The 27187-nt window shown below is 53.1% G+C and overlaps 3 protein-coding genes across 9 annotated transcripts in view; 2 read left to right on the forward strand and 1 right to left on the reverse strand.

Annotated features, from left to right (window-relative positions):
- The window catches only part of NCOA1 (nuclear receptor coactivator 1), a 188830-nt gene extending 170193 nt beyond the window's left edge, over positions 1-18637 (forward strand). The window contains exons 14-23 of one of the 5 annotated variants that reach the window (XM_030491033.1): positions 2629-2755; positions 7232-7400; positions 10674-10988; positions 11152-11253; positions 12316-12718; positions 13425-13599; positions 14768-14951; positions 15801-15890; positions 16831-16887; positions 16981-18637. In XM_030491033.1, coding sequence (XP_030346893.1) covers positions 2629-2755; positions 7232-7400; positions 10674-10988; positions 11152-11253; positions 12316-12718; positions 13425-13599; positions 14768-14951; positions 15801-15890; positions 16831-16875 — 1610 coding nt within the window. In that variant the 3' untranslated portion in view covers positions 16876-16887; positions 16981-18637. Of the gene's footprint in view, positions 1-2628; positions 2756-7231; positions 7401-10673; positions 10989-11151; positions 11254-12315; positions 12719-13424; positions 13600-14767; positions 14952-15800; positions 15891-16830; positions 16888-16977 lie in introns of all 5 variants that reach the window. The other 4 variants (XM_030491032.1, XM_030491029.1, XM_030491031.1 and 1 more) reach the window with 4 other exon arrangements.
- Positions 18638-19636: 999 nt separating this feature from the next.
- On the reverse strand, positions 19637-20859 carry PTRHD1 (peptidyl-tRNA hydrolase domain containing 1). Of its 2 annotated transcripts, none has more exons than XM_030491037.1 (2): positions 20555-20859; positions 19637-19997 (listed from the first exon to the last, which is right to left on the reverse strand). In XM_030491037.1, the coding sequence occupies exons 1-2, from the start codon at positions 20759-20761 to the stop codon at positions 19827-19829; spliced, it is 378 nt and encodes a 125-aa protein (XP_030346897.1). In that variant the 5' UTR covers positions 20762-20859; the 3' UTR covers positions 19637-19826. The 2 variants fall into 2 exon arrangements, with proteins under 2 accessions (XP_030346897.1, XP_030346896.1); XM_030491036.1 differs by having other exon boundaries at positions 20477-20839.
- CENPO (centromere protein O) lies at positions 20850-26917 on the forward strand. 2 transcript variants are annotated; one of them, XM_030491035.1, is made up of 7 exons: positions 20850-20926; positions 21186-21420; positions 22847-23013; positions 23400-23511; positions 24316-24575; positions 25032-25203; positions 26106-26917. In XM_030491035.1, exons 2-7 carry the CDS (start codon positions 21390-21392, stop codon positions 26207-26209), a joined length of 846 nt encoding a protein of 281 aa, XP_030346895.1. In that variant the 5' UTR covers positions 20850-20926; positions 21186-21389; the 3' UTR covers positions 26210-26917. The 2 variants fall into 2 exon arrangements, with proteins under 2 accessions (XP_030346895.1, XP_030346894.1); XM_030491034.1 differs by having other exon boundaries at positions 20850-20921.
- Positions 26918-27187: the final 270 nt, after the last annotated feature.

Consider the following 27187-nt stretch of genomic DNA (forward strand, 5'->3'; position numbering starts at 1 on the left):
CAGGGAGTCTCATGGGAGAAAAGGCATTGTAGGTTGGAGCTCGAGCATCACTGTTCATCAGCAGCTTTTCCCAAGCACCGAGCTTCCAAGCTGTGCTTGTTGTTTTCTCTCTGTTCATGTCAATAGAGTTTCAGACAAAAGAAAGACCTTTCTGTCCATCCCCGTTCCTGGGAAGGCAGGAGGAGGAAGCTGCATCCCCTTGCCTATTTGGGGGGGGTGGTGGTGGCTCAGGTTCCCCAGGCTCTGGTGGAGGTTTAATTTCCATGAGACTCAGTGCATGGCTGGTGCGTCAGGAGAAGAGCTGCAGTAGCACAGTCTCATCTCACCCTGCTGAAATTGCCAGTGGTGAAACACCACAGACCTTGCCGTGAGCCATTTCGGCAGCCTTGGCACCAGAGGGTTGTGGATGTTGCTTCTTTGCCCTCCTCTGCTTCCCTTGATGCTTCCCTTGATGCATCAAGCAATGCTGAACATGATCTGGAAGAGAGACCTTCCTTGTCACTATTGACTGTACAACAGCTTGACTGCACATGCAGAAAGCAAATAACCTAGATCTCATCTTGTCATGATGGTACTGTGGGACTAGAAGAGCTACTGGATTCATCTGCTGTACCCTCTCTGATGGTGGCTGGGCTCCAGGAGAGCATCAGCCTTGCATCTCACGCATGATTCACCTTGGAGTACAGCTCTAGCCCCACTCACTATTTTACATCATCATCACAGAATGGTTTGGCTTGGAAGGAACCTTCAAGATCACCTAGATACAACCCCCTGCCATGGGCAGGGACATCTTCCACTAGACCAGGTTGCTCCAAGCCCCGTCCAACCTCACCTTGAACACTGCCAGGAATGGGGCAGCTGCAGCTTGCCTGGGCAACCTGTGCCAGGGCCTCACCACTCTCACAGGGAAGAACTTCTTACTAATATCTAACCTAAACCTCCTCCTCTGTCAGGTTAAAGCCATTCCCCCTTGTCCTGTCCCTACAGGCCCTTGTCAAAAGCCCCTCTCCAGCTTTCTTGTTGGTCCTTTAGGCACTGGAAGCTGCTCTAAGGTCTCCCCGGAGCCTTCTCTTCTCCAGGCTGAACAAGCCCAGCTCTCTCAGCCTGTCTCCATAGGAGATGATTTGCCCTTAGTGAAGCCATGTTGGCTGTCACCACTCTCCTCCTTACCGTTCATGTGCCTTAGCATAGTTTCCAATAGGATCTGCTCCATGATCATGCATGCGGTGAGACTGACCAGCCTGTAGTTCTCCAGGTCTTCTTTTTTTCCCTTTTTAAAATGGGGGTTATATTTCCCCCTTTTCCAATCAGTGGGAGCTTCACCAGACTGCCACGGCTTCTCAAATAGGATGGAGAGTGGCTTGTCCATTTCATCCACCAGTTCCCTCAAGACCCACAGATGCATCTGATCTGTTCCGTAGGTTTGTGCATGAAATCAATAAGCCAGAAATCAATGAGCCCAGGGACCATCTCTGGGCAAGCTGAGGCAGGACTGGGGACAGGCTGCACCACAACTGTGCCATGAGCCCCCTGGGCCTGGCTGCCAGTGGCGCTGCTGGGATCTGCCTGTTGCCAAGCAACCTTAAGGCTTTTTTAAAGAAATTTTGGGAAATAGAGGAGTGCTTGACAGGAGCTGCTCTGCTGGTGCCTGTGCTGGGATCTGAGCATCCCTGAGCTGGACCAACCTCCCTCCCGTTAGGGCTCTTATTTTCACTTTCTTGAAACAACCCCCACATCCCATGTGGCTCATAAAGCTCCTTGTGACAACAGCGAAGCCACCAGGCACTGGGTATCCACAGACATTTTCAACCAAATAACGTGTTTTATTGGGAAAAGAATCAGCACAGCTGAGCTTGGTTAAAAGAAAAGAGATTTTCATCTTTAGCAACCACCTTCATCAGCATTTCTCTTAGAAACTCAGGGGTTTGGGCATAGGGGTGGCCACCGATAGCACATCTCAATGTGACGGAGATGCCATGCCGGCCAGAAATGTGCTTATCCCTGCGGCTTCCATCTCTCTGGACCTCCATGGTCCAGCTGAGGTGCTGTTTGATCTTCAGTCCCAGTTCCTGTTTCAAATGGGATGACGTAAAATCTCCAACCTTATAAATCTCTCTGTCCTGGGCTTGGGCTCCAAGTTCTGCTGCAACTTAACTTAATTGCATTGGCTCCTTTCCCTGTGCAAATTAACTTTCTCCAACAGGCAAAAGATGCTCATGGGTGTGGGCTATACTTTAAGCTAAAATGTCTCATAGTAACAATTTGCCTTCAATAAGAAACCCTCTAACTTGACTAAGTTTTTAAACTCTCACTAGAAATGTGCTGAAAAGGAAAACTTTTTAATATCATTGTACATATGGAGTGCACAGAGTCATGTGTATCTGCTGTATGTGCAGTATCGGCCTAGATTTTCAACCAGAATGTCATGCTTATAATTAATGGTTAGGAAACCACACGTGATATCTGTAATTTGGGGTTGAAAAGAGCCATAACTGGTGAATCTTGGCATCCGTTTTAGGGATGTTTTAAGACACCATTGGCATTCTGAGTTTGCCAGGTCCCCATGATAGCACCCAAGTCCTGACCACGCGCTAACCTTTCCACTCCGCATCCTTATTTTCTCCCCAGGAATGCCTGAGCTGGAGATCGGAGTGCCGGATCACCAGTTTGGACAGCCAGGAATGGGGGAGCAGATGCCCTGGACGGATAACAGCATGGCAGCCATGAATCGAGCCGCACTCAATAAACCTGAAGAGTAAGTACTGCAGGGCTGGTGGCTTCCCGAGCTCTCCCAGGAGAACATCAGGATGTCCTGGCAATAGTTGCCTGGTTCAAGGAGTGTGTCCCTAGTTTGCTGCCTGCCTGGAAACCCAGCAAGGGCAGGCTGGGAAGAGCATGATTGTGCATTGCCGTACAGCAGCAGTGGTTGCTGCTGATACCATAGAAATGCTGGGACCTGGGTTGTGTAGGGTGCTACCATGTGAGAGAGGATGTCTGTTATCCCTCAAGGGACAAGCATGTGAGTAGACAAGGAAGGTGGGTTGCGGGGAGACATCTGCTCTGTCTGGACCTGAATAATCCTGTATATCCATGATGCCCCATCCTTGGAAGTGTTCAAGGCCAGGTCGGACGGGGCTTTGAGCAACCTGGTCTAGTGGAAGGTGTCCCTGCCCATGGCAGGGGGTTGAAACTGGGTGAGCTTTAAGGTCCCTTCCAACCCAAACCATTCTAAGATGATTCTAAGCTGCAGGTGCCCATGACCCCTTGCCAGTGCCAATATTTGAGTTGGTTTTCTCCAGCATCCCTTCTCACCAGGGACAGTCATGGGATCTGGAGAACCACAGAACAGTTTTATGTTTCCACGCAGTGGCAGCTCTTTGCAGTCCCCATGTGCTTGGCTTCAGCTAAAATTATTGCAGCTCTAATCCAAGGTCAAATAACTCCCTCTGGTTCTCTAACCACCTTTTTTGGGTCTATGCCTAATGGAGCAGCGAAGGGGTCATCACCTGCCCAAAGTACAACATCACTCTGTCACCAAATTCCAGTATCAACTCCTTGGTTATAAACAGGTTGGAGGAGATCATAGGTCAGATGTTTTGGGATGGGAGGTCAGAAGCATGCCAGGCTGTGCTGATGGAGTGCAGTGGTCCCAGCCCTGCTGGGCAAGGAGACCCCAAAGTTCTCTCCGAAGAAGCAGCACTGGCAGCAGTGCTCATGGAGATGGATTTGATATAGATGCGGGGTGACTCCTCCTCCTCGCCCGGTGAGAGCTTCAGGTACCTGGTTTAAGAGCCAGCACTGATGAGCTCTGCATGGATCCTCTTGCCAAAGCCAGCCCTGCTGTGTGGAGAGGCAGAATTTCCTCCACTAATTGAAGTCTTTAGCAGATGAGCAAAATCTCTGTTTTCCAGTCATGAAGAAGGCACATGTAAGAGCTGTATTTGAGCAAGACAGTAGCCAAACATGTTTTTTCCCAAGGCTAAATTTGGATTAATGTCTCAAAGCTCTTCACTCAGCCCAAGAGGAGAGTGGATGAGTGCTTTGCACTGCTGCAGCCAGATCTTGGACTTCTGCTGGAAAGACTTAGCCTCTTCTTGCTTGAAAGAGTTAAAATCCTGGTTTAACTGAGCATTTATATCAGCCCAAGCCCTTGCTGCAAAGGAGTAACTTTCCTTCTGAGTCTTGCTGGTGTCATTATTTGATCTGTGGGGCACACCTGGCAAAGGGCAGAGCTGCTAGAAAAATCAGTCTGTGTTTTAAGCTATGAACGTTCCTTAAAATGCTGTTTATGGGGTAAAAATGACCTTACCTTACTCAGCAGCCTTGTGCTTCATGCACTGAGTCGGTCTGGCTGCCTGTAGACAATTTTGTCTCCCCAGCCAGCACAGCTGGAAGGGAGCTGGATTTTTCTTTGGGTTCACCCTTTGCAGCAGGATTATTGAGTGAGGACCCAGGTTGGTGTGGAAGGCTTGGGACCTGCGTGGGTATCAAGGAGGGAAGCGTTTGGCAGCAGCATCCTGTGAGTCCTCAGGTGGGAAAAACACTGCGTGTGGTTTTCAGGGCAGAGCCCTGTCCGAAGACAACGTCAGAGCAATGGAGCAGCTGCATCAGACCAAAGCCCGGTGAGATGTGGAAGTAACAAATCTCACAGAGTCCCTGCCTTTGGAGAGCAGTGGTTTCAACCACACTTTAAAATTGCAGCCCGGTTAGGGTTTTACAAGGTACTGTTTGATTTTCTCAGCATTGAAGGGGGAGAAAGCAAGGAAAACCATGCCGTGTGGTGGGAATTCCCATGGCTCCATCGGCTCCCTACAGCAAGGTTGGTCTCTCCACACAGTGGAGACGATCTGACAGCAAGATGAGAGGTAGAGGGTCACTTGTCCTGGTGAGCCTCTGTTCCTCCTGAATTAGTGTTTCCGGGCATGGGTGCTTCCTACCAGAGGTGGTGGGCAGAGGCAGCACTGGAAGAAACTGGTTCCCAGCTCAGTTCCTTCTCATATCTTCAGTAGCTGTAGGTCTGGTGGAGCATCATGGGTGAGACCTGCCTTGGCAGCACCTTGGTGGGCTCTAAACACTTCCACTAGTGGCATGGTGATCAGCTACAAAACCCCGCTTCTGCTGCAGCCAAGAGAAGAGGTTCTGCTGGGGAAAAGCCTCTGGACTTGGTCCTCAAGATGTGCAGACATGCTCCAGCTCAGGAGGACACGCTCGTCGTGGGACATGTCGATGATCCCAGCAGCTGCCTGTCCACATGATGGAGACCACAGTCGGAACAGTCAGACAGAGCCTTTGGACGGCAGATGTTACAGGACCAAGAAATATGTTCAGCTAATATCAAACCAGAAGAGCTTTTGCTTTGGGGGTTGTAAAGGTTTCCTAGCTGGGAGGTTCATGTTAGCTGGAGGTGGGCTAAGGTCCTGGCCTTGTTTAAGGAGCTGGTGGTACCAAGATCTCCCAGTACTGTGTGTCCTGGGGAACGGGAGCTTCCATTTTGAATTCTCCCATTCCCCAAATCCTCCAATGCCTTTGCCTCTTGACCAAGTGGGACAACTGCAACATCCCCTCTCTTGTGTCCCAAGCATAAGTGCTGCTGTGTCTTCTTGAGAAGAGGCACAACTTGGACCGGGTCCAAAGCTCCTCAAAGGAAGTCCAGGTCACCGTTCTCTCACACGTTCCTCTAATCCCCCAAGGTCAAACATGCCACCCAGGGCCCGATTCGGTTGCCTCATGCTGTGCCATCTGAGATGCCTGAGGTTTCCAGGCCGTCTGTGCAGGGCTGGAGAGCTGCAGCCTTTTGGAACAGTGCTTGAAGGCCATGCCAGGGAGATGTTTTACAGGACGTCAAGCAACATCTGACACCATCTCTGCAAGCAGATGAATTTATCCTCCTCACTGCAGGCAGAATCAGAGTTTTCACCTTAAAGAAAGCCTGAAGGGTTGTGGTGGGTAGAAAACCTTTACAACACCAAGCCTATAGGACTGAGGACATGATGCACAGGGTCCAGGATCTCCTCTGCTCACCAGTCAGCTGCCTGGAGCCTCATCTGAACCCCACCATGGCATGGAGCTGGAGGAGAGGAGGAGCGAGGAAAGCTCTACAAGCTGGATTGGGCTGCAAAGCAGGACGTGCTGGAGGTTTATTTGCTACATAAAGGTATTATCCCCATAATCTCTTTATAAACCAACTTTTGCCATGCATGCAGAAGACCAGCATAGGCTGAAGAAATGGTGCCAACCTGAATTTTAACTCTAGCTGCCTGTTAATTTGGAACAGAAGCCTGTCCCCTCTTTCCTCTGCAAGAACGATGTCTGTGCAGCAAACTTTGTCCTCCAGCCTTGGCACTGGAATACTGGGTTTGATAAAACAGCAAGTAGCAGGGACCTTGGCTGTGGAGTGAAACTAGCCCTGCTTTTCACCTCTGTCTCCCCGCTTCCCTCTCCGCTCCCGCTCTGCAATTTAAGAAGTCCCAATGCTGAGTTTTCTTTTCCCTGGATTAGGCTGCGTGTGTTGGCTGCAGCGGTCTCGGTCAGATTGGCTTCAGTTCCTTACTGTACATCTGGTCCTCATCTGGAGCTAAAAGGATAAACATGTCTGCTGCTTGGGAACTGCTGGCATGTTCGAGCCCTCGCCTTGGTGCCTCTCTGCGAGCGTGATGTGCCACGGCTCTTCATCCTGACAGACCCAGCAAATCCGATTGACTCCAATTAGTCACATCATTGGAATGTCTCTCATTACATACTAATCTTATTCCCAAAGAATATTGAGCGAGCTTTGCAGAAATTGTATTTTTGCAGCCCAAAGGTTCCCCTTTGCCTTCAGCTGCTTTGCTTCCAGCTGCTCCAGCTCTGTCCAAGCCTCCCCGCTTTTGTGCCTGCAGAAGTTTCGCTCTGCCTCCTGCTGTCCTGCCCAAAACGCCTGTTGGGAGCAAAGCCTGCAAAAGTACTAAACTTTTCTTCCCAAACCTCACTGAAATGCTGCCCAGACTTTGTTTTGTGGAGAGGTTCATCCTTACAAGCAGGTTTTGACACAGGGCTTGAGCTTGTGTGCGCTCAGCTGGTTTCAGAGCCAGGGGATGGGGCTGCATGGTGCAAACCTGTGGGTTTGCATGGTGCAGCAGGGTGGAAGCGAGTCCCCACGGCTGCAGGGACTGTGTCGCTCGAGCATCTCCCAGCTCAACCTTCTCTCTGCTTCACAAACCTTAACGTGCCTCCTCTTGACTTCTCTCTGCAGCCAGTGCATCACCTCGCAGCTGGACGAGCTCCTATGTCCTCCCACCACACCGGAGGGGCGGAATGATGAGAAAGCCCTGCTCGAGCAGCTCGTCTCCTTCCTCAGCGGCAAGGACGAGACAGAGCTGGCTGAGCTGGATCGAGCTCTGGGGATCGACAAACTGGTCCAGGTAAAGACAGACCCACTCATGAGACCTCCTGGAGGTCATATATGGGGCCAGATGTGAGGCTTGACATGAGTGTGGAGGAGGATTTCCAACATCTGTTAAGGCCAGATGTGAGTGGGAACACACGAGTGCATCAGATTCAGAGATGATACTTAACACCATGCCGTTCTCTCCCCCCGCGCCAAAAAAGCTGGAAAACAGCCCCATGAAATACAATATCTCACTTCTCTGCTTTTCAAACTCCATCCCCCATGAGAACCAGCAGCCTGGCAGAGAGGCGGCCGAGCAGTTTCAGCCCTGGGTGGCTCATGTAACAGGGAGAGCTGGCAGGCTGTCCCGCTTCTCCACCTTACCAGGGGGATTAGGGCACAGAGGAGCCTTCCAGCTGGAATCCCACAGCCTGGGATTCCTGAGCCTGGGTTGTGCTGCCTAATAATATATCTAATGGCCTCGCTGGTATGAAACCGTGCAGCCCTTACTATCAAGATTGGCTTACAGTGCAGCTGCCCTTCTGTCTCGGGTTGAACTGCAGGGAAAACCTACAAAAATAAGGTTTGCTTTTACTTGGATAGTGCTGGGGCCCCAGTTCCCACAGCTGAACTGCAGTGGAGGCTCCCTCTTTGCAGATACCCATTGGGGAAGATGCCTCGGAAGGGTCCAGGATTTCGTGAATAACAGGGCATGGCAGGGGGAGGAAGCTGGCTGCAGGGGAGCTCATAAGGCACATGGAAAATGAGGTGGATCGCTTGGGACTTGTCTTCAAGCGGTTTCTTTTTCCTTGTCCCGTAGCACTCACACACTCGCACACATGCTTTTTCCAAAACAAGAAACAGAATCAAAAGCCTGTTGATAAATGGGATGTCCTAAGAAAGAAGCTTCTCAGAGCAAATCCCTCTGACTGCTCTGGGCCTGACCCTGCATCGTTTGAGCCCGGAGGTGGCAAATCAACTCCTGCAGCCCCAGCGGGATGCCATGTGTTGCACCACTGCGAGGGTTTATCTTTTCATTGTCGATTTGAGGGACCTGAAAGTGAGTTGATTCCCGACTCAGGTATTTCCCACATCCTTTTCTCAAGGCTGTGCCTCCAAAATCACCACCTGCCCTTTTTTATTTGTGAAAGTTAGGGGTAGGGATTTCAGCCTTGCATCAGAGATGCTCTTGCCAAAGATGCAGCTGCAACAGCTCAGTGTTTTCACAAGGGTTTTGCAGACTCAGCTGGCACAGCTCCCCAGCAACCCTTTCCTGCACCAGACAGGCTCCAGCAGCATCGGACCACTGGATTGAGATGCCCTCAGATGGCCCCTGATGCTGCCAAGCATCCCCACACCAATCTGGCACTTCCCCTGCCAAGGAGCACCCAGCTTGGGGGGGATTATCTCATGTTTGGACCCTGACCCAGCTTTTCTCCCATCCAGGGATCATTTAATTAATGGGAATCTTGGGCTTTTTCCATGGCTTCGGCTGAACCTCAGAAATATTTTGAATAGTTCTATGAAATATTTGCTTGAAATACATCTTTAGAGAAACAACATGTCAGCATAAAGGCATCTTTGGGAAGAAAACATGTTGGTAGTTCCCCTCCAGACTGTGTTCTTGGCAGGTAGGGGTTCACATCCCCTGACTTCACCAAACCCATTGTCTTCTCCATGGTGGGATGGGGTGCTGGATTGTTCCACACCCAGTTTAACCAAGAGGGAGCTGGAAACTGGGTAGTCTGGGGAGAGAAGAGTAAAAAAACCTCATTTCAACAGGTCTGTCATTTCTGACCATTGCCGGGTGCTGGTTTATGTCCTAGTATCCAGTCCTTGAACTGTATAAGCTCTATCTAATTGATCCTAAGCAATAGATTTTTCCCCACCACCATTCCCATATCCTCATCCCTGCCTTCAAGCCTCAGTCCTTTGATGAGCACCATCTGCCCAAATACCAAAGGCAGTGGGATTTGGGGACATGTTGTGTGTGTGGTTTCTCTTAACGCAGTTTTCTCTTAATTGGCAGGACTCGGATTCAGGCTTCTGGCTCCGAGTTGTTACTGCTCCATGGGTTCATAGCTCAAACAGCACATTTCTCTGCCTGAGCCAAGCTAGAGCAGTGCAGAATATCTTCTTATCGTGATCCGCTGGTGTGGAAATTATCTTCTGGCTGTAAAATGGATCATTTGTATAGGAATGGCTGTACCACAGACCGAAAGGTCCTGTCTCCCATTGGAGCCTAGCAAAGGATGTCTGTGAGCAGGGCAGGAAGATAGCTGTGCTTCGCATGAGTGCTCCCAGTCCTGGGGGTCCATGGTTCCCACTCTTGGATATGGCTGTGTCCAAGGTGCTCTTGGGACAGGTGGAACCCTCTGCCTCCAGCTGAGCCTCTGAACGGCACAAAAATAGGAAAGGAGAGAGAGCACAAACTATTTCCCATGGCCACTATGATGCTCTAAGGGCTGGAGCACCTTTGCGATGGAGACAGGCTGAAAGAGCTGGGCTGGATCAGCCTGGAGAAGAGGAGGCTCCGGGGAGACCTTTGAGCAGCTTCCAGTGCCTGAAGGGGCTGACAAGAAATCTGGAGAGGGGCTTTTGACAAGGGCCTGTAGGGACAGGACAAGGGGGAATGGCTTTAACCTGACAGAGGGGAGATTGAGATGAGATCTTAGGCAGAAGTTCTTCCCTGTGAGGGTGGTGAGGCCTTGGCACAGGGTGCCCAGAGAAGGTGTGGTGGGGCTCTGAGCAACCTGGTCTAGTGGAAGGTGTCCCTGCCTGTGGCAGGGGGTTTGGGACTGGATGATCTTTAAGGTCGTTTCCAACCCAAATCATCCTATGATTCTGTGATTCAGGTCGATCCTCCAAGCCTTCGGGTCTGTCCAACCAGGCCTGCTGCTGTCTGGAGCCCAGATGAGCAGTGCTAGCAGACCCTGCAGGAAGGCAGAGGAAGGCAGCATCACCTACACTACCCTGAAACCGCCCACCAGCCCAGGGGGATGAGCCCTGAACCTTCTTAAAAGCCTGGCCTTGGTCTTTGCTCCCAAGCAAGCCAAAAGAAATTATTTCCATGCCTCTAAGGTTTGCCAAGCCCCAGGGAGTGGGTGTTTAATGTCCTCCTTGATGCAGCACTTGCACTCACTCCAGCTGGAGCCTGGCCCAGGGGATGAGGGTTCCAGGCAGCAGCATCCTTATGAGCTAGCTGCCCCATGCTGGACACATCCTCATCCCCTCTGAGCTCTCACAGAAGAGGTCGGTGTTTGGTGGAGCTCCAAAGTGATGCTTTCTCCCCCTTTGCCTTCACCAGGGCGGTGGGCTGGAAGCCCTGACGGAGCGGTTCCAGCCCCAACAAGCCACCCCACCACTCATGATGGAGCAGAAACCTGGCATGTACCCCCAGCCTTACTCCTCCGCCTCTCCCACCACCAACCTCCCCGGCGCCTTCCCCGGCATGGTGAGGCAGAAGCCATCCTTTGGACCCATGCCGGTGCAGGTACCACCGCCCCGCGGCGCCTTCCCCACCAACATGGCCATGCAGCCCCGGCAGACGCTCAACAGACCCCCGACGGCCCCCAACCAGCTGCGACTTCAGCTGCAGCAGCGGCTGCAGGGGCAGCAGCAGGTAATTCTTCCCCCTCCACATCGCAGGGCCGTGGGCAGGGGGATGGAGGAACCCTCGGTCCTGCCTGCAGCCCAGGCAGCCCAGTGGAAAGGGGTTGGATAGGTGGGAAGCTCATGCACTGGAGTTTTGATGATGTCCCTGGGTGTTTTTTTCTCCCCTCCAGCTGATCCATCAAAACCGGCAGGCGATCCTCAACCAGTTTGCAGCCAATTCCCCTGTGGGCATCAACATGCGGGCAGGGATGCAGCAGCAGATGACACCGCAGGTGAGAGGAATGTGGGATGGTCCTCCAGATGGGAAAAATGGGGGGTTAATCCCATGCCCCCTCTCTTAGCACAGCCTGGCTCACTCCTCTCTGTTGTTAACGGGAAAGAGAAATTCTCCTGCATGTAGAGAGGTGGCTACAAAACGGGCTGCTGTGGGTTGGGTTTATCTTCTTCACCCTTATTCCAGCTCCTCCACCTGCTTAAGGTATGAATACTTCATTAGTGCTTAGAGAAGGACGTGCTAATGTGTTTCCTTGAGAAGGAGCTTTAGGAAATAGGTGCCATCCTTTAAATACCAGAATCTCTAGTGAATCTTCTTAATGATCCTGCAAATCTCCAGGCCCTTAAAGTTCTTATTTGGCTTCTAATAAAGTGGATAAAACAGCTTCTGGATGTGAGAAGTTGATAAGTGCAAACAAGTTCTGGTGACTTTATTCCAGTCAGAATGGAGAAGCTTCTGCGTTTGGGGAAGTGGTGTGACATCCCTAATGAGCTGTGGGGAGCATTAGTGATAGAGAAGGGGTCTGAATGATTCCTGTTGTAGCTCCGATTTCAGCTGCTGATGCCTCTGTCAGGCTTTTTAAGGTGATCAATTCTAACACATCTGGCTCCGCCATAGGGGCAATGAGCCCATGGTGATGGATAAGCTTGTGGAATGGTGGGGGGTTTTTAACATCTCACAACCAAAAGAGTTGAAGTGAGGGATCCCAGGCTCTGGTCTGTGGGAGTATCCCGGTGAGGGCACAAAGGAGTCCTGGAGCAGAGAGGGGTGGTTGGTAGCAGCCAGGTGACTGAGAGCCTGTTTTCCCAGCTCAGGTGGTGCTCCCACTCCTGGAGCTTTGCCATTCAACACATGCAGAGGCTGATCTTTAACACCTCCAACCTGCTCTGCCCTGCAAATGAGCCAGTTCACAGCATTCTGGGGCTTTTCCAGCTTTCCTTGCAAAGGGAGGACAGGCTCCCCGAGCTGGAGAAGGGGAGCACCTGCGGCTGGGGGTGTTCTGAGCCATCTGCCAGAACTGGAGGGTGATAACCGGGGCATCCCCCTTCCTTCCCCGCAGCCTCCCCTCAATGCGCAGATGCTGGCCCAGCGGCAGCGCGAGCTCTACAGCCAGCAGCACCGGCAGCGGCAGCTCATGCAGCAGCGAGCCATCCTGATGAGACAGCAAAGCTTCGGAAACAACCTCCCGCCCTCCGCCGGGCTCCCAGTACAGATCGGAGCCGCTCGCTTGCCCCAGGCACCCCCACAGCAGTTCCCTTACCCCCCAAACTACGGTACAACCCCGGGAAACCCTCCCACCTCCACCAGCCCCTTCTCGCCGCTAGCATCCAACCCCGAGGCCGCCGCGCTGGCTAACCGCAGCAGCATGGTGAACAGGGGGATGATGGGCGGCGTCGGAGGGCAGTTCGGCGCCGGGATGACCCCCCAGATGCAGCAGAACATCTTCCAGTATTCAGGATCGGGTACGTTGATCGGTTGGTTGCACTGGAAAGCCATCCGGCTTCATCCCCAGCCATCTCACCCAGCCTGCGTGCTGGCCTGCTCTCTGGTTTCCACCTCCCAAGGGGGCCTTTTCTGGTTGAATCTCAAAAAAAAACCCAACAGCTATTGTTTGGGAAAATAATTCCACAACTTTTTCCTTGGAAAAACTGCAAGGCAGTCCTCTAAATTTCCCTTCCTGAAATATCTGTGCTCTAAAAAAAGCCAAAGCCTAGCTGGGATGGCTGAAATTAGCTGCAGGCATCTTATGCCTCTTGTGTGGGCACCAAGCTCCTGAGAGATGAGCCAGTACAGATGGGCACTGTCTTGAACGTCCTCACAGTGAAGCACCACTGACGAGTAGAAAAAACTATTCAGTGGCTGCGATAGCCCTGCAGGAACCCCCTTTGGCATCATCTCATCATTACCCTGGCTATTTTCCAGCCAGGTGTGATGCTAAAGAGGAACACCTGCTGATGGAAACCACTTGAGGGGGGTTTCCCTGCTCCTTCATCCCTGAAATATTTGCATTTGAGCAATACAGCTGCTCAAAATGAAAACCAGAGACTGCGAGACCGAAAGTCACGGCTGATGCTTCTGGTTTGATGCCAGCAGTTGCGAGGGAGGAGGAGGGAATCAGGGCTGAGGGCATGGGTCTGGCCACCGCTGACACTGTCTGTCCTTCCCCAGGCATGGGTCAGCAAAGTGAACCCGCCTTTGCTCCATCACTCAGCCCCAGCAGCCCCCTGATGTCACCCCAGCTCCCTCCTTCGCAAAGCCCCATGCTGCAGCCGGCTCCGCCAACACCAGGCTACCAGTCGCCTGACATGAAGACCTGGCAGCAAGGAGCCATGGGGAATAGCAAGTAAGATCATGGTGGGGTTAACCTGGAGCACACGGGTCACACACACACACACGCAGAGGAGGTGGCACAGTGACACTGAGGTGATGATCACCCCCTTGCAGGGGCAGTGGTGCCTAAGGGGACACCTGGCTGAGGACACTTGCTGAGCTCAGGCTGTGTTCTCCCACCATGACATACTCCAAAAGTCACCATAAACCCAGGCTCTTGTCTTTGCCTCAGCTTGGAGGCAGCCAGAAGCCCCCAGTGTTTAAATGAATGAGCGTTTGTGTTGAGGAAGACATGAAGCATGTCTTTCATTTTTAATTAAACAAGTGGCTTAATTATGTCTCATGAAAGTGGCCTTAGAAAGCACAGCAATAAATCAAATCAAGACCAGCAGTCCCAAGTCACTGCATGACCCTCCTAAGATGTGCCCAGCTTTAACTTATGGAAGAGTCACCAGACTTGTTGCCTTTTTTGCATGAGTCAGGTTTGAGCTTCAGATCTCCAGAAATGGGGCAGAGGGGGAAACACAAAAGCTCACGTGGGGTGCCTTGCTTTGTGCCTTGGATCTGTCCAGATAACCCAGCCAGCCTGCCCTGGTCCAGCGGCACAGAGCGGGAGGTTTACTGGGCTGGATGGAATGAAATGGGAGCTCTGTTGGAGCTGGGATGCTTCATGCTTTGCGATGGAGAGCGTCCCTCTGCCTGGAGCAGCTGTGGGGATGGTTGGGTGTTGAGGAGGGCACTGGAAGGAGCGTGAAGGGGTGAACTCAGTGTCACATCAACCGGGGCTTTGCGTCTGTCTGACCTTTAATGCAGCCCAAAGCCCCATAACAATCCCTCTCTTGGCACTGGTGTTCCACCAGCTCTACCCCATCACACTGAGGAGCCTCCTGCTACAGTGGGAGCAGAGGGTGGATGTCTCTGCAGTGGCCACCTCCCTTCCTCCAGCCTCCATGGTTCATGTCAGCAGCACCTCCAATGTCCCCCTGTCACTCCCATTGTCCCGAGGACCAGCAGGGCTCCTGCCCACTCCACTGGCTCTCTGCCACGGGCACTCTTGGCATTCACCAAGAGGCAGGCCTGCTACTGTGGCAGCTCAGGCCACCCCAGGGGCTCAGCCCACACCTCGAGATGCTTCTCCCCACCACGTACACCCAGGTAATGCTTTTTTCTCCCTCCCTCAGCGTATTCAGCCAAGCGGGGCAGAGCCAGCCGGCGCCTGCTCAGCAGGGCATGTACAACAACATGAGCATCACTGTCTCCATGGCCGGAGGAAACACCAACGTCCAGAACATGAACCCCATGGCTGGACAGATGCAGATGAACTCACTGCAGATGCCTGGGATGAACTCCATGTGCTCGGAACAGGTCAGTTCCATGTCATTCCTGCCCCTGGGATGCTGAGCCAGCTCACAGGGGTTTAGCATTCACCCCTCTGGCCCTAGGGGTCTGAGTGTCCAAAGGGAAAGCAGCAAAGGTCTGCCTGTCTGTGCTGGCATTGCCACTGTGCTAGATCCCAGGACCACCAGTGTGTCCCCTGTGTCCTCAAGCAGTGCAGGGCTGTGCCAAGCATCTCCCACACCTGCAGCCCTTGCCGTGGGCAAGGTGGGTGTGTTTGCAGCCATGCATCCCTGAGCTGTAAAAACTGGGACTGGGGAATAGAAATGGTTGGATATGGGACCTTTTGCAAGATCCTCCCCAGGCCAGACTGAGATGCCTCCAACTTTTTTAGCTGCTGGGGTTTGTCTCACCACCATTAAGCTCCTGGCCTGTTGGTTTTATGCAGGACTTTGTGGGCTCCAGCTTGCAGCCTCCCTGGGGAGAAGCCAAAGGGCTCGGCAAGGAAGAGGGCTGGTCCCTCCCATGAGCTGGCCGCAGTGCACAGGCTGAGCTGGCGGCATTTGCCCCTCTCACTGAGCAGTTGGGTGGCATTTCACACTCCCTGGGGGTGAGATGCCCCCAGAGCCAGCAGTGGCACCAGGCAAAGGTTCAGAAAGTAGGGGGAAAAGTGAAACAGGTCCACTGGAATCCCCCCACCAATGTCCCAAAACCCTACAGGCCACAGTGCTTGGAGGATGCTGGCAGCACAGTCCCCCAGCACTGCCCCATCCCTGAGCATCCCCTCCCCAAATCCCCCCAAAACTCAGCTCGAGAGGGCAGCTAGTGCCCCTCCAGCATCCAGGAGCCCCGGCTGAGCCTGGATCTTGCTTTTGACAGGTAAATGACCCGGCGCTGAGACCCGCGGGCCTTTACTGCAACCAGCTTTCCTCCACTGACCTTTTGAAAACAGAAGCAGATGGGGCGCAGGTCAGTAAGAAACTGCTAAGCACATCTCAGGTACCCCAAGGAGTTTGACGGGTCACCAGCCATGCTGGCTCAGCACGCTTGGTTTCTGCTGGGGCTGGCCCCAGTTGGGTTGAAGCCACCATGGTCCTGACAGCATTGGGTGACAGCAGCCCCTGGGGACGCTGGCACCGCTCACCAACCCTCTTTACATCAAAACTCACACCGTTGCCGTGAGCGCTTTCAGCCTCCTCGCTGGTGTGGAAGAGCGGTGACACCGCAGCTGAGCTGGAAAAATAACTTCAGTGTTGGTGTTAAACGCTCCTCACCCCAGCTCCGGGCTGACAGCAAGGGGGGACGGTTTCTTTCCTAGGCTCGGCCATCACCGGAGCTGCTGCTGGCCCCTGCGCCACCGGGATGCAGCCAGGCCACCACGTTAAAGCGTGGTGGATTGAGGGAATTTGGATGGGGGAAGCTCCAGGGGCTGCACCCACCCCTGCAGGCAGCGCTGCCGGATGCTGCCTGTCCCTCTGAGCACCACCAAAGCGTGCCCAGCCACCCGCCGGCACCGATGCCTCCTGGTCCTGGGGACGATCCGGTTCATCCCCATCTCTTCCAACACCCGCCGGTGTCCCGTCATCACCCCCCCCCTTCCCACGGTTTCGCAGAGCCCATAGGGATACGCCAGCAGCGCCACTGAGACACACCAAAGCTCTTAATTTTGATCAAACAGCCGCGCTGGACCTCGCTCACCAGCACTACCACCCCACACCGCGGCACGACCACCGGCACGGCCACCACACTGCAGCTCCCCCCCACCCAGGGGACGCCAGGCTGGGCTGGTTTTTTGGGGGTGTTTTTTCCCCAAAAGTCCCATTTTTTCCCCTCTTTTTGTTTTTTTTTGGATGAGCAACGTTATGAACCTCGCAGAGCCGAATGAGTTGCAGCGGTTTTCTTTTTATAGGACAAGAAGACAGAAGAGTTCTTCTCTGGGGTGGCTCCAGACTAGAGGAAGTCTCTAGTGAGTTTCCACTTCACGTAGTACCCAGATCCGCCGCCGCCGGCCCCTGCCCCGGCCCCGCTAAGTCCTCTCTTCTCTTTTGTGTCCCAGCAGGTACAACAGGTTCAGGTCTTTGCCGACGTACAGTGTACAGTGAATCTGGTAGGAGATCCCTACCTCAACCCGCCGGCTTCCTTGGGCACCCCGAAGAACGCCGCCGGGCCGCCGCCGCCACCGGGCCAGCAGAAGAGCCTTCTTCAGCAGCTACTGACTGAATAACCGCTTTTCGAGGAATGTGAAATTTAAATAAGAAGACGTACAGAGATATATAAATATATATATTATATATTTTTCTGAGATTTTTGATATCTCAACCCGCAGCCATTCTTCAGCTCGTAGTGTTTGGAGCAAAAAGGGGGGGGGATGTTTCACTGAGGGGGGTGGGGGATTTCCCCCATCTTTTTCTTTTTCTCTTCCCCTTTTTTTCCCCTTTCCTCCCCTTTTTTCCTCCTTCTTCCCCTTTTCCTCTCCCTCTTCCCTTTTTTCCTCCTCTTCTGCTTTTCCCTCTCTTCTCCTTTTCCCCCCTCCTTCCTCTTCCCCCCCCCTTCTATTTTCCCCTTTATATTCCCCTCCCCTTTTTTTTTTTTCCCCCACCTTTTTTTTTTCTCTTTTTATTTTACAAAGCGTTGGATGTCGGCGAAGCGACGAGGCGGGACGGTCGGTTTCTCGAGCCAAAATTACAGATGATTCTTATTTTTGTAATCATTTTGCTGGCTTCTTAATCCGGAGGAAGGTTTCTCGGGGAGGCGGGGAGGGGGAGAAGGCAGCTGGAGGACTGTGGCGGCGGCAGGAGGAGGAGGAGGAGGAAGAGCAATCTCAGTTTCAGCTGGATCTGTCACTGATCACGTCTCGGCGCGGGGCACGGAAGGGGATCGGCGCTGGACTTGTGCGGGGAAAAGTCGTTTTTGTTATTCATGCTTCAACAAAAGCCCTTCTCTCCCCTCCGCCCCAGCCCGCTTGTGCGTACAATCAGCTTTTTCTAGCAATCGTGAGTTTGTCGGTTTTAAAGAAAAAAAAGAAACAAAAAAAAAAAAAAAAAAACCCAAACAAAAAAGACAAAACCCAGAGTATTTTGACCCACCGTTTTTTTCCATGTTTTATGCTGGTTTCAGGCCTCCGAGCGAAACGGGGTGGGAGGGGGGGGCTATAATGTGTATATTGCAACAGGAGGAGGAAAAAAAAAAACCACAACAAAAGACAAAGAAAAAAAAACAAAAAACAAAAAAAAAGGACAAGAACAGAACAGTTTGGGGAAAAAACTGCAATAATTTTTAGGGGGAAGGATGGGGGGAGGGGTCTGTCAATTATTGTAGATAAAATTTTCTGATTAAATATTAAATAAAATTAAGCAGTCGGTTGTTTCTGCTTTGATTGTGTTTAACAGCTGAGGTAGCTTAAACTATTTAAAAGAATAATAATAAAATAATAATAATAATTGAATTCTCTGCTGGGAGACAGCTTATTTTTTTTCCCCCTCAAGCCTGTCACTGTAAATAGCTCTGAGCTCTGTATAAATTTGGTTTCTTCTCTTTTAGTCGGGGTCGCTTTTAATATTTACTGCTGACTTTTATTGGAGGGTGGCTACGGAGGGGTTTTCCCCCCCTCCCCCAAAAAATTGCGCTGGTGTGTGGAAAAATGTGTGGCTTTATTGACTGACATTTGCAAGAGTTATAAGAAAAGAAACAAACAAAACAAAGAACCAGAGTTTCCAGCGAATGTTTCGGTGTTTCTGTGCCGATGGGGATGCCGGAGCGGTGCCGAATGCGTTGGCAGCAGGGGGTCATCCTCACACTGGGAACTCCTCTGTCACCACGGTTCATCACGCTGGGAAGCTGGAAATCAGCCACTGCACAGCGTTTTGGTGGCCTCTTAAATCCCAAAGTGCTGTAGAGAAAATACAGACACGGTGTGTGCGTGGTTAGTCCTGCCAGTGCACGGCCTCTGAGTTCAAAGCCATGAGGAGCTGCTCCACATTCACCTTCAGCGCTGGAAAAAGGGAAAATTGGGGGTGATGAGTGGCATTAGCAGCACGACCGGGACGGGGAGAGTTGGGGCACACGCACTTCTAGCTGACAATGCACTTTGTTAACCAAGTGGCTCGTTTCAAACGTTTTTACTGTAAAGGCAGCGCGGGGTGCGCAGCGAGTCCCGGCTCGATGCTGCCGCCTGCTGCTCGCACGGCTCCGGGCAGGGGTTCGGTGCGGGTGGAAACACGGATAAACCGGGACCCGCTGGTGCGCGGAGGAAGAGGGTATCCGGCATGGGTCCAGAGCCCCGGAGCGAGGGGCGGAGGTGGGAGAGGCACCGGGAACACTGCCAGCATCCCTGGGCAGGACTGGGAGACCGCGTGTGCAGCTTGTGGAGCTCGAGCACCGGGAAAGCAGCCATGAGGATCATAGAGTAGTTTGGGTTGGAAAGGACCTGAAGATCATCCAGTTCCAACCCCCTGCCGTGGGCGGGGGCACTTCACACTAGACCATGTCACCCAAAGCTCTGTCCAAGCTGGCCTTGAACACTGCCAGGGATGGGGCATTTATGACTTCCTTGGGCAACAGGAAAGCTCGAAGAGCTGCTCAAGGGAAAGCTCAGCCCTAAAAAGCAGCAGAGAGCTTTTCAAATGCAGCTGAACCTAAAACGTTGCTCACACTGCAGGGGGCAGATGTACAAGCACGCTGATGGCTCACAGACAGCACGTTAATATAACACATAGTCACATTCTGCACAGAGTAACATTTAATCCTCCCCACCAAAGAGATGTTTCACACTGTAACTGCTGTCACCACGCAAGAAGACTACCTGCTGCTGAGCATTAGCATTCCTGAGGCACAGCAGCTTTCCTCCCAGCACCCACCCAGGGGTGAGCTCAGCTTTGGCCCAGGAGTAGAGCTGTCCATGCCCAGTCACTTCAACAGCTTAAATTTCTTCAGGTGCTGGTGCACTTGGTCCTTCGGGTAGGGCCTAAGCGCCAGGCAGGTGGCTGTGTTCTCCGGCTGCTCAGTCCACACTTCGTGGTCAATGCTGTGGTGCTTCAGGGTCTCTGCTAGTGCCGTCAGGGCAGCCTCATCTGGAGCCTGGGGAGAGACAGAGCGTGCTGTGAGGGCTGGGTGGGAGGCAGCGCTGGGTGCCTGCAGGAGCCGTGGGGAAGAGGCAAATCAAGGCAGCTTGTGCTGGGGACAGGGCAGGGAGGCAGCCGGCTGCCTGCACAGGTTTAGGACGGACAATGCCCTTTATCTCTCACCCCAGAAGCAGGTTGCTCTCGCTGCCCATGGCCGCACTGCAAGCGCTGGGGGCAGGAGACAGGGGTTGTGAGCCAGCACAGGTTGTGAGCCTTCACCACCGCAGGTTCTGCCCCGGCGAGCTGCCCTGGCTCGGTGAACAGCTCTGCCCAACCTGCATCACACAGGGGCTGCCCCGAGCTCCCCCTCACCCAGCGGCTGCTGTGCAGTTCAGTCCCCGGGTAAGGCGGGTGACAGCCGACCTCCCCCTTCCCTCTGGGGCCGGGGGTGCCCCCACAGAGCCATGGTACCCCCGCAGACCCATCGTCCCTCACCAGCCACTCACGGCTCCGCCGAGCCCGCCCCACGGAGGCCGCCACGCTGCGGCGGCGCTCCCAGCATGCCCCGCGCACCTCCAGCACGACGGTACGCATAGCACCGCCCAGCTCCAGGTAGGCGCGGGTGTCGGGGTGCTCGCGGTGCGTATGCGAGGCGGCCAGCGCGGCGTGACAGCCCTGCGCCACCACCGCGCCCAGCGGCCACGACCGCGGCGGCCGGGCCAGGTCCCCCCGCAGCACCACATACTGCACCAGCGCCGCTGCCGCTCCGGACGCCGCCATGCTGCCGTACGGCACCGCAACAGCCTACTGGGAGGCGGGGTGGCGCTTGCCGAGAGGCAGCGCGGCCGCCGCCATTTTATTGTACGGCAAACGGAGAGGCGACGTGGTGACGTCTTTTCCGGCTGCGCTGAGGCGCGCAGTTCGAGCGCCGGGCGTTGCGGTGAGGTGGGATCTGCTGTGGGGCCGGGCCGGGCTGGGCGGGGCCGGGGGGTCCCTCGGCGGGGTCACCCCGGCGCCCTGGCGCGGAGCTCCCCGGCTCCCCCTTTGTCCCTCAGCGCGGTCCCCCGGGGTCCCGGTGCCCCCCGGCGCTGTGGCGGCTCTCCCATGGCCCGCGGATCGCGTCCGTCCCGGGGGGATATTTCCTGAGGGGCTGGTTTAAAATGGCGGCTCAAGGAAAACAGTGTGTTCAAATGTGTCGTTTCAGCCATCGGGCCTGAACCCCACAACGTGGGGTTGTGCCTGCTAGACCGGCCTTCGGCGCTTCACGGGAGTCCCGTTGCAGCAGCAGGAGGAAGGTTTCCTGGGGAAGAGCTCTCTCTGCCTCCACGTCGCCGCTTCTCAAGGGTTGGAGCGTGGCCAAGGAAGGCTGGCGGCTGCCTCGTCACTCGCAGGGAAGCAGCGAGGGAAGATGGAGGAAGGGAAAGTGTATGCGTCGGATGGTGAGCTGTCTGCGGCGGGACATCTGAGTGCAAAGTGTGTCTTCCTGGAGGAGTGAGCCCTAAAATCCTTGCTGCCAGAAGGGAGCCCTGGCTCTCTGAGTCACTTCTGGCAAATTTAGAGTATGGGAGCTTTAGAGAAGTCACTTCACTGCTCTGTGTACTGGGTTAGAAGTAAAACTTGGAATTCTGTATCTCTTGGGAACAGGATAGGTGCATTTGCTTTTCTGAAGCGTAGCTATCTCATATGGGCGCCTCGGTGTTTAAGGTCTGCTGGCACTCAGACTTGCCTTTTAAAATTCATAGAATCACAGACTGGTTTGGGTTGGAAGGAACCTTAAAGCTCATCCAGTTCCAACCCCCTGCCATGGGCAGGGGCACCTCCCGCTAGAGCAGGTTGCTCCAAGCCCCTGTGTCCAACCTGGCCTTGAACACTGCCAGGGATGGGGCAGCCACAGCTTCTCTGGGCACCCTGTGCGAGCGCCTCGCCACCCTCACAGGGAACAACTTCTGCCTAAGATCTCATCTCAATCTCCCCTCTGTCAGTTTAAAGCCATTCCCCCTCATCCTGCCCCTGCAGGCCCTTGTCAAAAGCCCCTCTCCAGCTTTCTTGTCAGCCCCTTTAGGCACTGGAGCTGCTCTGAGGTCTCCCTGGATCCTTCTCTTCTCCAGGCTGAACAAGCCCAGCTCTCTCAGCCTGTATCCATAGCAGAGGTGCTCCAGCCCTCACAGCATCTTGATGGCCTCCTCTGGAGTCACTTCAACAGCTCCATGTCCTTCGTGGTGTTGCCCCAGAGCTGGATGCAGGACTGCAGGGGGTGTCTCACCAGGGCAGAGCAGAGGGGGAGAATCCCCTCCCTCGACCTGCTGGTCACGCTGCTGGTGTGCATCACCAGCCCAGGACACGGTTGGTTTCTGGGCTCAAGCACTCACTGAAGCTGGGTCATGTTGAGCTTCTCATTGAGCAACACCCCCAAGTCCTTCTCCTCAGGGCTGCTTTCAATCCAGTCTCCCCCAGCCTGTATTTGTGCTTGGGATTGCCCCAACCCATGTGCAGGACCTTGCATTTGGACTTGTTGAACTCCATGAGGTTTGCACTCTCCCACCTCTCCAGCCTGTCCCTGTCCCTCTGGATGGCATCCCTGCCCTCCAGCGTGTCAGCTGCACCACACAGCTCAGTCCCAGCACCGAGCCCTGAGAAATGCCACTTGCTTTCACTTGGACATCAAGCCATTGACCAAAACTCTTTGGGGTCCCAAATTTCCCAAAGCCTCTTCACCAGATGTTTGCCTGCCCTCTCCCTCTCTGAAAAGTTATTGCAAGTGCTTTCTTTATGCATCTGCACTGGACCTACTTCGTTTTGGGTTGCACTGTGCAGACCACTGTTAATCCCAGTCTGGAATTTTGAGCGCGCTTTTCGTCACACCAGTGTTTGCTCACCTGGAGATGCTGGAGATGCGGGATCACGAGGCAGCCCTGAAGGAAGAGGAAGAGTTGCTGCAAGAAGAGAAGCTGGCCAGGCTGAAAGCGAGAGTGAAGGAGCTGAGACTCCAGAGGGATGAGCTACGGGCTAAATTGGATCTGCAGGAAAAGAGGGTGAGAAAGGGCTCACTGCAGAGATCTGGCAGAGGGCTCTGGTTTGTTCCTGCTCTCAGAGGGTGGATTAACTGAGGATCCTCATATAGAATCATATCATTTTTTTATTTTCCTTTTTTAAGTGAAACACAGTCCTGGTGTCCCCTGTTTTCAATGCCATGTGGTCCACAACTGTTGTGTCTACTTGCTTGGAGGTTTTGGGGCTGTTTCTGAACTCTTTTCTTGAGTTCTTCCCCCCTCTTCTGCTTCATTTCTCCCCTTTTCTGCTTGAAAATGCTGTCTTGCTTTTCTCAGAGCTAGGTTATTATTTCTCCGTATCCTGTTCCGTGCAGATGACATATTTGTGTCAGTGATTTCTGACCTCTCTTCTCTTCTGGCTTTTGTAGCAACTTGAGAAAGAAGGACCCGCGTCAGATCCAGCACAGTTCAGTCCTCGGGCTGTTTTACAGTGGAAGATAAAAAGCCTTCAGGCCATGCTGCAGGTCTTTTACCTCACAGGTAACATCTCGAGATTTGTGTGTGTTCTGCCAATGGCTGCATTTCTAGGGCGCTAAATTTTGGAAACGGGGCCTGATGTGAAGTGTAACTGCCCTGTGAATGCTGCTGCTCTTGTGCTTGAAGCCTTCAGAGTCTGAAACAGCTGGAAGAGCAGTAACTTTGTAGTTCCCTGCCTTTCACAGGAGGCCCCTGGGATGTTGCAGGAATTGTTATTTACTGAACCACATCATTCAGACTAAGACTTGGATCGTGGAAAATGTGTAACTACTTTAGGAATGAAATCTTTGGGAATTAGGCAGTTGAAGTAGCTAGTGCTCTGGGTCTTCGAAGCAAGCCTGTGAGGTCGGCACCCTCTTTTCGTCTGCTCCTGGGCTGTTAAAAAACGTTGGTTTCCAAAAAGAGTCACCTTTGTTCTGGACAGTGCAAGGATGTGAGTCCTGCCTGATGCAAGTGGGCTGAGCCCTGCCAAGAGCATTCCTGCTGCTCTCCTTGGGACAGCCAAGCACTGCCTTCCTCACCCAGCACACCCTGCTCTCCCTGTCATGTTGGAGCCAGGACCATATTTGGAATTGGCAGCATAACTGGGTTGTTGGGAATTTAAGCTACCATTAAGCTGTTTGAATTCATGAGAGGTCCCTTATGTCCAAAGTTTCTGTGTTTTGTGTCTCTAAACTCTTGCACGTCCCTGAGCTAGCCTAGGAAGAGGACACAGCACCTCATGCAGCCTGTGTTGCTCCAACAAAGCTGTCCCGTGGCAGTGAGTTAAAGCCCTGCTGAGTAAAGCTCTCTCTCTCTGGACCCAAGGGATCGGTGCGAAGCTGACCAGGCGGGGAGTGTGCTTCTGCATCAGCACGGCTTACGAGGGCACCTACTTGGGTTCTTACTACCTGGACCTGCTCACCAAGTCAGAAGTGAAGATTTACCGCCACTCGGTCCCCGCCTTCATCCCCCTGAAGCAGATCGCCGAGCAGTACTTGCAGACGGACATCAGGCGCTTCTTGTCTGTCCTGTCTGACCAGCTCAATGCTTATGCTGGGAGGAGGTACCAAGCAGACCAGTTACAGGTACCAGGGGCTGCAGCAATGCTCTTCACCCATCCTTTTCCCTGTGCTACACCAAATGTTATGAGTCTGACGTGCTGGGCTGGGGTGGGGGAGGTTCTTATGTGGAGGCCTCACAGTTCTGGTTTTCAGAACTTCACAAGTCACCACATGGCTGTAAACTCAGTTCCATCCATTGTCATGTAGTTATGTGTTGTCTGGTGGGTCAGTTAACATTTACTGCCAAGCTCCAGAGGCCCCTAAGCTGAAATAGCTGTGATCTTGTAAAAAGCTGCTGGAGGACATTGCTTAAGGGTTTATTAAACTCTTATGAACACTGGTTTATTTAAGTCTTTCCCATGCAAGGACTGCTCAAAGGCATGCCAGGCTGGTGCTGGGGGCACTGTGCCTGGCAAGCTCCAGCCCTGTGCTGATGGACTCCCTAGCTTCACATTTCAGAAGTTGTCTTTGTCCCTTCAGGAACACTTTTCAGACCAGATAAAAGGAACATTGCAGAGAAACTCCTTGTATAACTTGCTGGTCTTTAATTACAACGTGTCAAGTAAAAGCAAGACCTTTCCATTCAACGTGAGGCTGCTCTACGGTGATCTCTGTTGCAGCCTCCCCACTGAAGTCATTGTTTCCTGCAGACGTAAGCGGACGCTGCAGGGGTCTGTCTGGGGGAGATGGGGTGGGCAGAGCATACTGTGGTTCTGCAGATGGGTGGGGGTTCTTTCTGGCTGAGTTTAAGGACAAAAGGGAGCAATCTGTCATATTTCTGAGGGAGAAGAGGTTACAGAAGGAATTGTGTGTAGTTAGTGCTGGGTTTTGAAGCAGTTGTAATTCATCCCTAGCACAGATCTCTTGCAACACTGGCAAGATGGAATGGCTGGAGGGAGGGAAATATAATGGGGCTGAGAAAGGAAAGGTTTGAGTGCAAGCCTGGATCATTTCAGACGGACAGGCTGCTCATTCCTGGCTTTCAGTTACTCGAAGTACAGAGTCTGGTATGGTCCCAGCTGGATCACGACACTGTTTCCACAAGTCCCACGGACAGAGACTGGCCTGTGTTAGCATGCTCTGTGCACGTGGGAGAGTCTGGCGAGCAAATCTAGCCAGAAACTTAGAAGCTGTCAGTCTTAATCACAGAATGGTTTGGACCATTCTATGACAAACCCAGCTCCCTCAGCCTGTCTCTGTAGGAGAGGTGCTTCAGGCCTTGGAGCATCCTTGTGGCCTCCTCTGGACTCGATCCAATGAGCATCTTCTGAGATAGATAGGAGAGCGGTGAGGTGGCTGAGACTCCCACATTGCTTTCCTCACCCTCTGGCAGTGGGTGTTTCTTATGGCACTTGCTTTCTGCAGCCATCAGATCCCGTGGGGGAGCTACAGGACATGGAGGATCTGGAAGGAGGGTGAAGGGTTATGAGAAGAAAAACTAAGGCATGGGAGAGCGAGAGACTCCCTCAGGACAGGGGAAGAATGAGAAGCAAACAGTTTTCTGTTAGCAATATGGTGTTCCTTTCCCCACTGATCCATCTTTCTCCCTGCCAGTGGATGCTCCCGCATCTCTAACAGAGACAGCCGCAGCTCACTCAGACCTGTTCCGCCGCATGCCCCTGCACAAAGCCTTCCGCTCCTTCAGCAGCACAGGATAAAGCCTGCCTGGAACACCCTAAGCCACCCTGGTCCCCCAGCTGCCCCGCCTGCAGGAGCTCATCTCAAAACACAAGTGTTACCCATGGACTGCTGCACCACTGCCGGGAACCCCCCTGAGGAGCGAGTGGTCCTGTGTGAATCCTGAGCAATGTTTCCTTGAGGCTTTCAGGCTCTCTTGTTGCAGGTACTCTTCCCTCAGCACTGTCCTGCTGACATGTCTGAGTGCTGACCTCTGCGGTTGGTGCCACAGAACTCCACGGGTGCAGGAAAGGTCTCACAGCTGGGATTAGACATTATATTAAATCTTCAAGACCTCAGTATGTTGGGGGCAATGCCCTGTGGGTTATCCAGCACATCCCAAAAAGAGGGGACCAAGCAGCATAATTTTTTCCTGCTTACTACAGCTAGGAAAGGACCTTGGGTTAGAAGCTGAAAGGGATTGAGGGACAGAGGTGAGGTTTAGTTGTTGCCAGCAGCAATCCCTGCCCTCAGCAGGGCTGTGTTAACCCCCAACCCCTGAGCCTGAGCACTGAATTTACCAGAAAATGTCCCACCAGCAGTGCCTTTATACCTGCTATTTCCTGCCCTTCGGGCATGGGGCAGCTTTGCTGGTGCCCTGTCATGCTTCAAGTCTGCATCAGATCTTTAAAACTTGTCTTGTAACAGTGCTTTAACGTCTTGTTAATAAAAGTTGTGTGTTACCAAAATTGGCATGCTTAGATAAAAGTTATCTGTTGATTTCCTTTAGCTTTATAATGTGGTTTAGTGGAATAAAATGAGATTTAAATGACTCTGTTTTCTCCCATCTCTTATTTTTTTATGACTGCACCTGAGGGGCAGCTGTGAGTTCACAGAGGATGCTGCTCTAACGTTGTGCACCTTCCCGTTGAGGAAAGGCTGGGCTGTGCTTTGGACCCAAATCAGTGGGAACCAGACCCTTAAGCTGCTGGGGTGAAGTGCCACAGCTTGTCACTGAG

Source organism: Strigops habroptila, chromosome 6 (assembly GCF_004027225.2).
Source record: "Strigops habroptila isolate Jane chromosome 6, bStrHab1.2.pri, whole genome shotgun sequence".
Taxonomy (NCBI): domain Eukaryota; kingdom Metazoa; phylum Chordata; class Aves; order Psittaciformes; family Psittacidae; genus Strigops; species Strigops habroptila.